This window comes from Diadema setosum, chromosome 8, assembly GCF_964275005.1.
Source record: "Diadema setosum chromosome 8, eeDiaSeto1, whole genome shotgun sequence".
Classification (NCBI taxonomy): Eukaryota; Metazoa; Echinodermata; class Echinoidea; order Diadematoida; family Diadematidae; genus Diadema; species Diadema setosum.
In genome coordinates this window covers 18,730,308-18,746,345 of record NC_092692.1, presented here as the reverse complement: position 1 = coordinate 18,746,345, position 16,038 = coordinate 18,730,308, and the positions used below count along the sequence as shown (strand labels likewise).

Here is a 16,038-nt window from a genome sequence, read left to right as displayed (position 1 = left end):
ATAAATAGCAAATCTTAACTTTTTTTAAAATTAGAATAGTACACAGTACTCAAAGCTGCTTGGATCTCTTGCCTGTTTCCTACAACACTCACCAATCGTAGCAACGTTCAATTATCGATGTCACAATGGTGGCGGCTTAGCTGCAACCAATCCACTGTTTGCATTCCAGCTGTTGCTCTGGTGACTGCAATGAGTGGTGTAAGGTTGCCATGGTTACACCATGCTTGAATGAAACAGGCCTCCATAACTTTCTCTTTACTTGACATTGTCAGTGATGAACTGGCATCCAAGGAAGGTGCACATTTCCTTCTCTGTCTTGCTGTTGACCGTCCAGGGTACGACCTTCACGCCTCTTGCTTCCCAGAACTGGACAACCTCCCTATGTGAGGGTCAAACAAAATCACATAGACAAAGGCTGGGTGAGGAGACTAGTAATGCCCATTTCGTACTTCAAACTTAAGAGACAGAATCTGACCATTGAAAAGTCTAACCTGAGCTTTTGACACTGGTACAACTCCTTGCTTTTAAATCTCTGCCAAATTCAGACCTCATTTAGAATATTTCAGAGCTGCGCAGGACCTATAAAAGCAAGTTGACTAAAAATTACTTAACCAAAAATTTGAATATTTAAATGGAAATACAGTCTACCTTGCCTAAGTTTAATAATATTTGGACTGAAAAATAGCTTCGACTTTTAAACAGAGAAAATTTGACTCATGAGGGACTAGAATCAACAGAATTAAAAGAGAAGATGACTTGAAAAGACCTTCAACTAAGAAAATTATTTGAATTATGCAAGGTCAACTTCAGGAAGGTTGACTGTATGCAAATCTATGGAAAAACATCAGAATTAGAAGACCTTTACAGGACTGTCAACAATCAGATATCAAAATCTGGAAGGTTCAAAATAACTTTCAGGAAGATACCTATGTGATACAAGCATTTTACTTTGCAAAGATAAAGGGGGAGGTGCTCTCATGTTTTTGCAAAGAGGATTAAAAAATACAGTAGTCTACACATGATTCGGTACCGCTTCATACTTGGGTACTACATTTTAACCCTTTTCCTATGGGAACCTGGTGACCTGTGTATTAAGTCTAGGGGATTTCAGAATTCAGTATAGAACAGGTTAATTGACATACAAAGTGAATACTGGGGTTTCTGCAAAGGCTATTGTGCAACTTAAGATGAGCTGTGGCTGTAGTGACAAAACACACTGCATCGTGGTGCAGATAGGTGCAGAGTGTTTAATGGCTGTGATATGAAAGAGACACACTCTATGTATGAAATATACAAAACATGTCTGAAATATCTGAAAAATTGTGAAGCAATTTGTGAAATTAAAAATGCATCCATTGAGAGGGAGCCCTCTACCTGGAGATGGTGTCCTTGTGGAGCAGCATGGCGGAGTTGCCGCACAGGAACCAGAGCCAGCTGTACATGCTCCACACCAGGAGACGGTCCAGCAGCGCAAAGGGCAGGAGCTTCCACCAGCAGGCGGAGTCCCCCAACCACTTCTGGACCTTGGAGGTGATGAAGAAGGTCTCCGTCGTCAGGGCCGTCAGGATGGAGCTGTCCAGACGTCGCACCTGAAAGGTGAGAAGAAGGAAAGTGCTTGTGACTACCAGCTAGCTGCAAAGTCAGTGATTTACCTCACCTCACCCAAGTATTCTCTTCGGGCCCTGTGGACCATAAGGTTGCGAGGTTCTCTCTCAAGTGCACCCTGTCTTTGGCAATTGGTTTGGCTGCGCTTCATGATGTCCATCCCTTTGACTTCCTTTCCTTCTCTTGATTGTTCATCTCCATGTCGTCTCAGGATGCCTTGCTTTTCTTCTACATGACAGCCCTCACATGGTACCAATGTGAGGGCTGTCATCAGGGCTGCCAACTCTCACGCATTGAGCGTGAGACTCATGCAATTCAACCAATTTTGACTGTCTCACTCTGATAAACGAAATCTCACGCTAAACCCCCAAAATGGAATGTACATGACTATAAAATAAATATAGATCCTAGGCCTATCTCTAAATTCTCTGATATTCCGAATATCGATATGCCCAAGCCCAAAATTTCAAGATTTTCCCGCGCAGATGTAAAGCTTATCCAATAATAATCGTTTTCTGTTCGCGCGCAAAGACGAGCTATTGGATTACGATCGGTTTCTACCTATATCACCTTAGCATAGCTTGTACTTTTGGCAAATTACAGTACATGTATGGCTATGACGTGTGCTTTACATCGCTTTACATACACTGACTGTGTACGTAGTACATACGTACGTACGGCCACACAGCAGGCCGCCAGGCGCTAGCCAGGAGGTCGCTTCACTCCCTCGCAGTGTCTCACGCCAAACTCTCACTCAAGGTTGGCAGCCCTGTGTCATGCAGTGACTGTTGTCATCCATTCTCAGCATGAGCAAATCCATTTCCATCTCCTGCCTTTGACTTCATCGGTTCCACGACATTTGCTCCTGTGACAATTGCTCCCGTAAAATATCTGCGCGCTAAGCAAAACGTATATATTCTACCCACAAATATAAACCTGACCCTAATCCTAATCCTCACATCAAATTAAACCTTAAACCTTATCACAACCCTAACCCTAAGTCCTTGGAGGAAATATGACTGGAGCAATAGTTGCAGGAGCAAATGTCGTGTCACTGTACTCACTGTCAAATAGTGATTTCAAGCCTTCAAATTGACACTTATTATACAACAAAGCTGAAAGGGCTTGACACTGCATACTAATAAAGTACCTAATGCTGTCTGGTACTGAACATGTAACAGCAGCTTCAAAGTGTCAGCCTGAGGGCTTCAAAATGCACGTTCTAAACATGGAGCAGCAGGATATATCAAGGTATTCAATGTACTTGTATTAATACAAGCAACAACTTTAACTTAAGCATTTTGTTGGGTTGGGTAAGGCAGCCTGACTGAAGGAAAGCAATAAAATCTCCATGGCATAAAACCTGAGATAAACATTCACCATAGCACACAAGGAATTTGACTCAAGCTGCAGCTGCAGATGCAGCCTTTGAGCATACTTTGCAGTTTGCAGTTATGTGACAATGTATACATTTTATCAGTATTTTTCAGTGGCACAATAAAACACTATGAAATGAAAGGCTTGAAACTTGTCTTACCAGAGTGACACATGTCTTATATTTGTCCAGCATGTATATTCAACAGACTTGTTCTGAATATATGACACTCAATTTTAGAGATGAAATTGACCAAATCTTGAAGAGATTGGAAAAGAAGAAACAGGTTTCTTAAATTGTATTAAGTCCAGTTGCAACATAGATGTGTACAAATACAAAATTCAAGCTGTGTTTCATTGTCAAGACAATGTTATAAGTTAACATTACTCTTGTAAACTTTATAATCTTACAATCTTGTACTTTCTATGCAAGCAGGGTAGTGTAATGAATCCTATGAATCCTAGGTGTATTATGTGATTGATTGTGAGAGAATTTGAGAAGATCCCTTACCATGTAGACTGTGGTTGGGAAGAAGGAGCACACCATGGCGTTGTCATAGAGATCAGGGTACTTCTTATACAGCCTCACCAGTTCATCAATCATCTGCAAAAAATAATTAGAAAGATGCTTGAGGAGTATCATTATACAAGAAGATGCAATACATGAATACCTGATATGTTACATGACGCAATACATATCCAGTTCTTTAATTTTTACTTAAGAGATCTGCTTCTCTTTCAAGAAAACAACTTGACAACTAGAAATGTTGCTATGGTGGCTGGTATGCCTCCAGTATGTTGCATGGTTCTTCCAGTAGGTCGAGCATATGTGACCCGCGACAACGGTTTCAGGCAAAAGTCGCAAGAGCAAATTCCCTCCTAGGCGGGGTACAAAGATTTTGACCATTATTTTTGTCGATTTAGGTTTTTTGCAGAAATCGAATCTTTGATATGTTTTCTACATCTACACTAAATTTCATAGCATAAGACAAAGCTTTTCCTATCGAAAATGGAATTTTAAGCACCCTATGTTGGATCGCACTAGTCAGTTTCGAGCTTCTTTCGAACGCCGCGCCAATATCCCCAGCGTTGCTACGGCGCAGGGTCTCGCATGCGATTGGCTGGTGTGTCGCATACATTTACATAATTCGGCTTTCGGATACACCAGTTGCAGCGTTTGGGGAATGCTTTGTCCACGCGTGCACGATTACGTGCTCCATTGTTCTTGCTATAGTGGTTTATACGCTCGCTCTGTAGTGCGTGCTCTTCGTTTGGCTTTCTATCCAAACTATTCTACCGCAATGTTCGACAACGGAAGTGAAACAAAAATCATGTAGCATGACATAACCGTGTGAAAAGAAAACTAGATATTCTCAAATCTGTCTACTTGTACATGTAGTAAAAATTATGACAGCAGACTGACTCAATGGAAGGTAGATAAGTGGAAAGGAGCGGTCACATGTGACTAATTATATTCAAATACTACACGTCAAGATCGCACCAAACTAACGAGTCGTGTTTGTTTGTTTGTTTTTATTTAATTAGCACCACCGAACAAAGCAACATATGCATGTCTTGTAAAAGCAAAACAAACAGGAAGCGTACCCTTGCCAGCACTAGCAATCTTGTCCCTTCAAAAGGGTCGCCAATGATAAAGACAAATCAACCACAATGAAAACGCGATTTGTAAATGTGTGGATTTGCCACCGCTCCTGTTACATGCACACGGTCATGGCGTGTGAATGCCATTGCGTAATGCGTACACCAAATACACATGTACATGTGCACTATACAGCTGTACGTGCAATTATCGTATTCGCCATCTTGAAAGATGTACTGTAAACAAACTAGAGCGAAACGCATTGTTTTTCGGCTCCATACGCTGAGCTCCGAGGAAGGTGCCCGGGAAATTTGACTCTCTCAGTGAGCCAATCAGAAGGCGATGTGGTTGCTAGAGGCGGAGCTTAACATCAATTGGCACCATCGTACGGATGGGTGATTCTCCCCTCACATCGCCGCTCAGACATTGTCTTTGAGAAAGAGGTGAATCTTCAAAGCCTGTTTTCTCGCAATTTTGTCAGGCTAACAACTTAAAAAGTGCATTTTATTTCTCTTTCTATGCCCACTTATGGTGCCGAAGAATACAAGTGTTTTATATCAATGCAAAGCTTAGGAAATGGGCAATGTAATTCAGTGAAAAAATAAATTTTCAAAATTCCCGACTTTTGCCTGAAACCGTTGTCGCCGGTCATATATACCTTGTACGTCTTGACTATGTGAGATGACAGTTTCACATGACTGGCATAAAACTGAAATGACGTTGGTAACATCTGTTAAGTGTTATTTGGATGCCTGGAGAATTGTTCAAGAGAGCAAGTATTCAGGGATTTGATAATTTTTACTTGATTTCTTACCCTTGCCCTTCGACCCCACGGTCAACAACTCTTCATATAATCACTAACTTGTAACATATGGTGAAAATATGTGACATTTTAACATTTTCAGTTTCAAGAAAATTTCTTCAGGCATTGCATACACATGAGAGATATAGTGCAATTCTAAAAATTTGACCTTAATCTTTGACCTTGAGCATGTGCACCTAAAAGCTGACAGGCACAACTTCGTCCACTATTTACAGTATGCCAAGTATCATTAGGATGTACCTCAAATGGTTTTTAGTTTACATTGTCCACAAATTGGGTACAGACGGAAAGGCTGATGTAAACATCACTGGAAGTCCTTTCAGTTTCACTGGTTGTTTCCATAAACATATCAACAAATTACTTAAAGGCATTATTTACCATTTGCAGATGAAACAAAAACCCAGCTTAAGTGCTTCAAAACAGTTCTAAAATGTGAGTTAGAGATAGAAATAACCAATGTAAAAAGCTGTTAATCTGTGTAATCTATGTTCAGTACTGCAGTATTGTTAAATATACAAAATGTAAACAATAGTTAGAACAAAATCATTTCTAGAATAACTGTCTACATTTGTTATGATTTACTGAGATTATAGTGTTATTTCCTTATATTTTAAGCTTTATTGCAACATTTGAGGTTTAGTGTCTTATCTATCTGGCCTACACATATCCATCAAATGTGATAACTCAAACATTTTTCAATCACTGCTCTCAATGGTAAGCATACCTTTAAAGGGAAGTTTCAGACCAGTTATTAAAGGGTTGTGAAGATTCAATAACTTTTGCAAAACAGTTGTCAAACACTTGATATGAATATATGTAAATTAGTGAGCTGATGATGTCATCATCTTACAATTTTCTATTGATTACTTAAAAAAACAATGGAAATTCAAATTTCCTGCTATAAAAGGGCAAAACATAATGCTATTCTTGGTGGAATAAATTTAGAATAATGATTACTTCAGATATATTATGATTAGAGACTGGGGCATAATTGCATTTGAACAATAAAAAAAAAAGAAAAGTCCTTCCCCCCCCAAAAAAAAAAACAAAAAAACACACACACACCAAAAACCAACAAACAACAAACAAACAAACAACAAAACCCTGGAAATTTCAAGATTTGGGGTACAAAGTATAAGATTATGGCAAGTTGTGAGGGTAGTGACATATTCTCACTTATCAAAGTACTTTCATTTAATATTAATTGTTACTTTTCAAGAAGTGTTAATTTAAAATCAGTGAAACTTCACAATCTTATAGTTTCCAATATCTTCAACAAAAAATATAAGTAGACAATAAATGCAATAATGATAATATTAATAATAGAAAAGAAGAAAATCCATCTCTCCAACAATTCAAATGCTGGAGTGGTTGTGCCATAAACACACAGTGAAAAACAGAGAAGCAGTGACATTCTACACTCCTTTGCCATCAGCATGCATACAAGTATGCTTGTATTCCAGCTAAACCATACAGCACCACATCTATCATTCCAATATTAGGGCAAAAACGGAAGTTTCCGTTTGCAACGTGGCTGTAGCTCAGCATCAACTCGATCAGCATGCGCTGTACTCAAACACTCAAGGATAGCAAATATACTGGTATTTGTATCTCATCCCTTCACTACATTGGCACACTGTCTGTCCTCACGGTACCTGCAATTTTACCCCATACTTGGCCGTTTCTGTAAATTTGGAATTATGAGATGGGCTTTAGAATCCCTGCAATCTGATTGGTCAATTATCATGCACTGATTTTTCACCGATCCACACTGAGCCATGCGTCCGGTAAAATCCGAACGCATGGCTCAAACCATGTATAGTGTTGTAGGTTTACTGCATGCATGATGGGAAAAAAGTTGAATTTCATGAATTTATAGGCCCATTATATAAAACTTCCAAACCAACATTCTGTCCATGATATCATCTGTCAATCATTACTTACATACAATACTAATATGATTAACATAAGACAATCGAATGTACCTTTCCCTAGATTTTCCCTTCCATATTTCCATGTTGATATGACTAAAAATGACACATGGAATGACACAAGGAAACATGGAAGTTATACTCAGTCTATGGAAAGATGTATTCCAATGTCTTTTGTTCATAATATTAATACTTTACTAGTGATTGACAGATTATGTCATTGACAGAATCTTGGTTTGGGAGTTGTTGCTGACAATGTTGTTGTGTGTGTTTTGTTTGTTTGTTTGTTTGTTTGTTTGTATTTGTTTTGTTTTGTTTTTGTTTGTTTGTTTGTTTTTTTTTGGGGGGGGGAGGTTGTGGGCATATCTAAGTAATCTGAAGAAAAATTGTTTTACAAAGAATCATAAAACATATATATGGCACACATATTTACAATGCACATAAACATTTGAAGATATTCTCTCTACCACATGTTATTTTGAAAGTGAGTGATGATCAGGGTTTCATGAATCAACAAGGAAAAGTAGAATTTACGCGGTGCGTAATATATGTCCCCGCCGGAAGTAGCATTTTGTAGCAAAATGTACAATACAGGTCACAAATCAAGGTCAAAGGTCAAAGAAATCAAAGGTCAAAATTCTGTGTAGAAGTTTTGAAGCCCTCACCTGCTGCCATCACATAAAGCAAACGGAATCGAAATCGGGTTAGAAATGGCGAAAGAGTAGCATTTTGTAGCCATTGTACAATATAGGTCAAAAATCAAGGTCAAAGGTAAAAGAAGTCAAAGGTCAAAATTCTGTGTAGAAGTTTTGAAGCCCTCACCTAGTGCCATCACATACAGCAAATGGAATCGAAATCGGGTTAGAAATGGCGAAGGAGTAGCATTTTGTAGCAAAATGTACAATACAGGTCAAAAATCAAGGTCAAAGGTCAAAGAAGTCAAAGGTCAAAATTCTGTGTAGAAGTTTTGAAGCCCTCACCTATGTAGTGCCATCACATAAAGCAAAGGGAATCAAAATCGGTTTAGAAATGGCGAAGGAGTAGCATTTTGTAGCAAAATGTACAATACAGGTCAAAAAATCAAGGTCAAAGGTCAAAGAAGTCAAAGGTCAAAATTCTGTGTAGAAGTTTTGAAGCCCTCAACCAGTGCCATCACATAAAGCAAACAGAATCGAAATCGGGTTAGAAATGGCGAAGGAGTAGCATTTTGTAGCAAAATGTACAATATAGGTCAAAGGTCAAGGTCAAAGGTCACAACTGAAATTCTGTGTAGAAGTTTCAAAGCTCCCACATAGTGCTATCATATAAAGCAAACAGAATCAAAATTGGCTCATAAATGACAGAGAAGTAGCAAATTGAAGATTTTGATCACACACGGACACACACACGGACACACGGACAGACACACGGACGGACACGAGGACACACACACGTACAGAGCCCGTTTCATAGTCCCCTGCTCGAACTCGTTCGGCGGGGACAATAAAAGTCAACATGCATTTGCACTGCACATTCCATTTCAATTCTATCCAGTCTCTCTTTAGAGATACTGTAGAATGATACAAACAACACACCGATCATTTCAAAAACATGGGCAGTTTACAGAGCTGTTGTTGCTGTGTCTGTGTTTCTATGTATGGTATGAAGTTTGAGTCCCAGTCCGGCGGTAGTACTTTTTGGCAAGGCATTTTATCCTGATTGCCAAGTCTTTCTGAGGAGACTAAAAGCAGTTGTCCAGGGTGAAGGAGAGCTATTCCCTATTACAACTACATGTGAAAAGAATCTACTCCATGCACTTCTATTACATAGCGCATGGTAAAATCCTAGTGAAGTGGTTAAATGCTCACAAAACCAGCTGATATCTGCAATTATCTTCAGAAATGAATGAGACGGATTACCCTAAGAGGAGAAGAAGAAGCTTAGCCAGTGTGGGTTGTTTGTATGTATGTTTGTTTGTTGTTTGGGTCACTGAAATTTCCATTGATTTGCACATCCAATCACATATTTTTGCCCACTGAGCAGCTCACTTGAGTGGAGATTATGCAATTCTTCCTTTAATCTTCCTCGGTCTTGAAAAGGGACAGGAACAGTGTTAGCACCACAAAGACACGCTGTCTTCAAACTTACAGTAGTGCCATAAATCGGGGACAAAAGAACAGACAGTACGAAATCTATGTTATTCCGCTTGGCAAATTACCATTAAAGTCCACTGAGGTGTGACAGCTAGGGACAATTAAATGTTCACCAGAGTATGGTATTTAAAATGTATGTGACGATCATCTCAGGGAATAACTAAAAATATAGGGGATAACTAATAAAAAAGCCAAAAAAAAAAAAAAAAAAAGCGAGTACAGGTGTGTTTTACAATACCTACTGTACAAATACGAACAGCATGGAAGAAGAAATAAAGATTTAATATTGCCTGTGTCTTACAGCATAATGGTCTTGACCCCTTGGCAACCAGCAAGAGAAATACATCTATTTCTATCAGCCCACATATCCCAGTATCGTTGGAAAACCAGACAGGTGTCATAGGAATTTGCGGGAGCAGAGCGACTTATCAGGGGAAGGCAGGGTTCCCTCCTCCCAGTACAGGGAACTGTATCATTTTTTAGCTTAAAATCATGTGTTCTCATGCTTAATTCAGCGACTAATTCAACTATCTAGCTTGGCAACAGTCATTCACATCATGGACTTGGCATTTATTCAATTTTTTTTTCTCCCCCGATCGAGACCCGAGGCATGAAAAAAAATAGTTGCCAGGCATGTGAGCGAGAGAAAAGAGCGCCGAGGCGGCACTGTCACACCTGATGTGTGAGGTTTAATTGGTACAATGCAGGTCCCCACCTCCATCGGTCACATGCATTGGGGGCATTTCAGACAGCGAGCATTTCCTGATTTCCAAAAGAGGCAGCCGTAGGCAGTGCCTTTGCTCTGAGGTTATGGGGTAATGCGTTATAAGCATCAAATCAGCCACAATCTTCAGAAGATAGACTAGATGACTTGATTTTCTTGCCATTTATCACCGCCCCCCCCCCCATCACCCCCATACTTTGCAACCTTCACTCCCTCCCCATGGTTCAAGGGATACTATTCAAAGTACTTGCCCTTATCTACAAAGTCAAGCATGGTCTAGCCCCTGAATACATCTCTGAATTATTAGTTCCCAAGAGTCCATTCCATTTCCTCAATCCATCTACAATTTAGCCCCGGCCCATACAATGTCCCTGCCAGCGCTTTTGCTGCTCCTCAACTATGGAACAGCCCCCCCCCCCCCCCCCCCCCTTCACATCAGATCTTGATCTTCATTAGATATGTTTTAACTCAGCCGAAGACACAAATAATGAGATCAATGTAAGTCAAATATTAGCAGAAATTAATGTTGTTGTACTTGTCAATACGTTATCATTTTTTTTTTTGGGGGGGGGGGGGGTGGGTAGCATTTAAGCATGCTAATCTTAGTATGAATCTAATCACTAATGATATGTATGAAATAGTTATTGAGACCAACTGTTTGGTATTTGATATTGTGAAATGTTTTTGGTCTAAGTATAGGTTTGATGTATATGATGTGGGAAAGAATTATTGTAAATATGTTTAATAATGTAGGATTATGTATGTTATAGTGTAATTTATTACCAGCATATTTGTTAGACTAAAGTTATTTCTAAACTCTGTATTAAACACATGGTAAAAATGTAAATTATTAGCTCAGCCAAGGAAGCAGGTTACACCTGTATATTTTCATCAGCATTGGTTTGCTTGTTGATTAGTTTGTTTGTCTGTGTGCAAAATAACTCACAAAGTTGTGAACGGATTTAGATGAAACTTGCAGGAAAGGCTGAGAATGACACAAGGAACAAATGATTATAAATTTTGGTAGTGATCCACAAATGTTGGGCAATGTAGAAAGCAAAATTCAAACTCAAGCAGGAGAGCAGGGGATGGGGGGGGGGGGGAGAATGGCCTTAAAGTGGAAGAGTTGAGCCAGAGGCTCTGCGGCACACCTACCTGTCTGGAGTATGCTTTGACGTCCAGGAAGATCTTAAGTTTGAGGTTGAGACACTCCTGAATGGCCTCATCAAGCGTTGGGATGGACTCATAGGCAAACTGGGATTTCCTGCTGCAAACAGAAAAGGTCATCGCAGGTCATTCATATTATATTGGATGGCTATGAATGGGATACCAGGGAATATTGCACGAATTAGGGCCAATATTGCATGAATCAAAGATGAGTATATATTACAGGCCCTAACGAGTGCAATAATGATAACTGGTATTCCATGAATTTAAGCTATCCAATATAATTCTTATCATATGTAGAGAAGGCATATAAACTATTCAAATGTACACCATACTTCTACTCGTCGTTGAAGTTGACTCAGCACTGAAAGAGGAGGGGGCCAGGCTCCGTAGCTGCGTATGAAGCAACTAGCAGAGGCAGATCAAGGAGGGGGCGCACTGGGCGTGCCTCCCCCTTTATTTTTTGTTTAAAAAAAAAAGGAAAACAATTTCCTGTTGAAACATGAAAATTTTATGTGAAAACACCATGGAACTGATTTTGTTTTCATGATAATCTGATACCACATACATGTACATACAATGCTCTATTATCTGTGAAATACATGTAAAGGTGTTTAAATTCCTTTTTACATTTTTACCTTTATTTTACAAATTTGTATTCAAAGTTGGTAATTACTAAAAGTTAACATTTCGATTGCAGTTGTTTGTGCAGTTTTTCACATTAAAACAAGTGCTTTGGCATTTTCAGGAAAACATGGTGGTTCATGGATGATAACAGAAATACCCGGTACATGTAGTTTAACCACAGGCAGCTTATTTCTCATGCACTGAAAAAATATAGCCCTATCCCAATTTTTGGCAAGCAATCAAAAAGCAAAATATCATATTATCTAGATAAAATGTACCAGTACAATTCTATAAGGCAGTCATGAAAGTAGACAGGAACTACCTACACATAAATGTAAGGCATCCATGTGAGTACACGTGTACCAGTAATTCAGTCTGAATTTATTGTACAATGGACAGAAACTGATGCAGCTCAACATTTTCAGCCAATGTACATGTACCGCTATTACACTCAGTGCAGGAAGATATTGCATGTTTCCCTGCATCAAGCATATAAATGGCATCTGACTTGTACACCTGCGTACTGTTTGAAAGGAATCATTTAATGATTCTTATTGTTTGAAGCAGTTGCTTACAAGTGAAAGTCTTGTCCTCTGCATCAATTAAAATTACATTGCATCTATCCTTTAAAACAAGATTTTGTATTTTTATAAACACATTCATGTACACTGTATCATTTTTTTTAATCACTTGATAATACTGTCATGTATATTCATTATAGCATGTTATTGTTTTGTTAACATTTCTATTGAAATAAATGCAGAAAAGTATAATCTGCAAACGAATGTAAACTCTTAGTCAGCCGACTACCCTACCAGCATAAGTTTTGTGGAATGATCAATGACTGCATCATGCCTGTTCAAAGAAAAAGCAATCAGTGCGTGAAGCAGAAAGCACTTTTCCTCTACCCTCCCCCTTTAATCCTATCGACAGAGAGTGATCTCAATTCGGACCTTCTCATCCATGATCAGTGTGTGCTGGGCTGGCCCCTTTAAGCCCAGGTGGCATTGTAGTCTCACTCGGTGCTCACGCTCAATGAAAACCGAGATTTCGGTTACACGGTACATTATGTGTGTGATATATAGTGTAGGTCCTACCTGTGGTGCTGTTGCAATTCTTTTGTACTGTCTAGCACCATTGGTCTCATCAAAAGTGATAGGAACAGTGGTACTAGTAGTGGTTGCAGTCATAGCATTAAAGCAGTCATAGCAGCGGTGATGATGAAAGTGATAACAATAAATCATCAGTGCTATCAACTTCCTCAGCATAGCACAATAAAAGTACAATAATGAAAACAAATTAGAAAGAACAAAATGCCATCAACAACTTATGATCCCAGCTAAGGAAATTTGACAAGTGGTAGTCTAGAATAAGACCATGTATACACCCAAGTCCTCTTGAATTTTTGTCCTCTAACATAAATAATGAGACTTTACAGAGAGTGCTTGGACATCCATGAATACACAAGTTGTAGAGGCTATGCACACGCATAGGGCCACAATGTCCTCAACTCCTCACCTCGACGAAAATTTTGCTGCTGCGTTCAGCTGCCGTACATCTTCCCACTTCAGCTGACCAATGCGACCGCTGCCGTCTGTTGTGCGGTCAACTGTGGTATCATGCAGCAGGATAGCGATGCCGTCCTTGGTCATCTCAACATCCACTTCCACGGCAACGGCGCCATTTTTCTTGGCCTGCAAAATGAAAGCAGGCTACCTGTCATCTTTGTACTGATTATCGCTTGTAGTCCCACAAGGACGACTGAAACACTCGTTGAGGACGAGTCCTGAATGAGTATACTTGGGCAAGTGTCTATGGAAAATATGTGTTAGAGTAAAATCAGCTTGTCCTCAACGGGTTATGTGATGTACACTATGTAAATATGTAGGCCATAATTCACAAAGGTAATATATCGCAGTCATGGACCCGTCAAATTCAGTCAATGGATTAAATCAAGCATGAAATACAGGCATCCATTCTATGCACAAGTGTGTTAGTGTTTAAAGCAATGTGTTGCTGGTATTTCATGGGATCAATATTTGCCATGGACTACATTTAAATTCCAGCCAGAGACAATCGTTACTGACTTTTAAATGACAAGCAAAATGATGTAGGCCAACAGTAATGATCACTTAGATCTAGTACAAAAATAACAGTTTGTTACTTCCATGTATAATAGACAAAAAAGCAAACATCATCAGAGGAAACATTTTCAACCAAAGATGCATTCACTTGGCTTACAATCTTCATTCCTGGAACACAGAAGTTCCTCTCTAAACAGATACAGCTGACAAATACAGAAATGAGCAGTAAATTTATTTGGCAAACAAAAGTTTTGTGGCAAGTGGAAGCATCTCCATACATGTACAAACAAAAATATCAAAATCTGCAGAGGAAACGGTTCACTAAATCCTTTTCAAAACTCTGACAATTAGGAAATTCAGACTCATAGAGATACACAAACACAGGTCATGATTAGCATCATCATCGATCATCACCTCAACCAACCCTTCCCCACCCCCCCCCCCACCCCTCCCCTTGTACTGGACCTTAAATTTTTAATCTAAAAAAAAAAAAAGACAGTAGATCTAGTTTACAAAGATTAGATATGATAGTGCTTGCGTCCATATGTTGTCTAAAATATAATGTCTTCACGATGTAAAAAGGTGTCGGTAGAACTTCATATTTATAGATTATACCTCTTGGAGAGCTACCAGAGTGTTTTCTGGAGCTTCCGCCGCTCCACCACGGTGAGCGATTACACTGCCATTCGCAACGCTGCTGCCGCCTGATCCAGACGACTTCAAAAACCTTTCAATGCGCGATAGTGGCAGCTTTTGTTTTCTGAAGTAGACCACAGATGACAATCCAGTCAGGAGACACAACAAAGTGAGGATAGCTATCACTGAAGACGAAAAATACCATCCTAGAGACAAGTAGAAGCTGACGAAGAGAAAACCGGTGGCGCTCAAAAATTGTGACATCGCGTCCATCGCGACGCCAGCGGAAGAGAGGCCGAAACTTTCGGCGGACATGGTAGTAGCTCTCGGTGGTGGGGGTTAAGAAGACAGTCCAGCGCAGACTTACAAGTTGAATTTACTGTTACTGCCTGGGCTGGTAACATTCAGATGAGCAATCTGTGCAAGGGGACATTCACCGGTTGTTCCAAGTTTCCGTTACAAGAATTGTAATCACTAATGAAATATAAAACACGGCACACTCGCAGGAGAAATCAATGACAAATATGCCGGTGTTTTCGCGTTAGCAGTCACAGGCACAGTGCGATCATACGCAGCATACATGTACATTGTACGTACACACTTGTACGTGTTGTTACGATTAGATTAGGGATTGGTATCGGGAGACATCAAGACGCGCTCTCAAGACATTGTACTAGTATTCAAATTACAATACGCGCTGTCTCTGAAGTGATTCTCAATCGGTATTGCAAGTAGCTGGTAAAATAATACGCTGGAGCACACAAGGAAATACTGGTAATGCAGAAGGCCTTAAACAATAAGGCAAATAATGAGAAGATGAAATTGGAGGAAAAGAAAGAGAAAAGACAGATAAGAAACAATTTTATGTTCGAATTGATTTAATAGGCAATGAAGGTTTGGCGGAAGAGGAAGAGGAGATAATTCTAAGAAGGATCGAGATGAAAAGAGAAAAGGAGAAAAAAAAAGGAAGAAAAAAAGGAGGTGAAAAGAATAATGAACAAAGGGATCGAAAGATGGAAAAAAACGAAAGAGAAGAAGGAAAAGAAAGTTTTATGATATTGGGACTGAAATATCCCCATTATTGCTCTCTCACAAACTTACACACACACACACACACACACACACTTTTTTTTTTGTTTCTATCAATCTTATTTTTCGTCCTTTTTTATATAAACAATATACAAATTAATTTATGACATTGAAGATAACACAAATTTAATTACGACAACATAAATTCCACATTGTCAATATTACAAATGAAAAAGAAGAATTTTGTAAATAAAATCTTTCTTCCTTCTCCCTGTCTAAAGCATTTTTTGGGTCAATTTTCTATTT

The 16,038-nt window shown here is 39.2% G+C and overlaps 1 protein-coding gene across 1 annotated transcript; it reads right to left on the bottom strand.

Annotated features, from left to right (window-relative positions):
- Positions 1–255: 255 nt before the first annotated feature.
- Positions 256–15,018, bottom strand: LOC140232017 (glycerophosphodiester phosphodiesterase 1-like). The gene is made up of 6 exons (XM_072312167.1): positions 14,683–15,018; positions 13,502–13,677; positions 11,345–11,456; positions 3,491–3,583; positions 1,375–1,589; positions 256–379 (listed from the first exon to the last, which is right to left on the bottom strand). The coding sequence occupies exons 1-6, from the start codon at positions 15,016–15,018 to the stop codon at positions 256–258; spliced, it is 1,056 nt and encodes a 351-aa protein (XP_072168268.1).
- Positions 15,019–16,038: the final 1,020 nt, after the last annotated feature.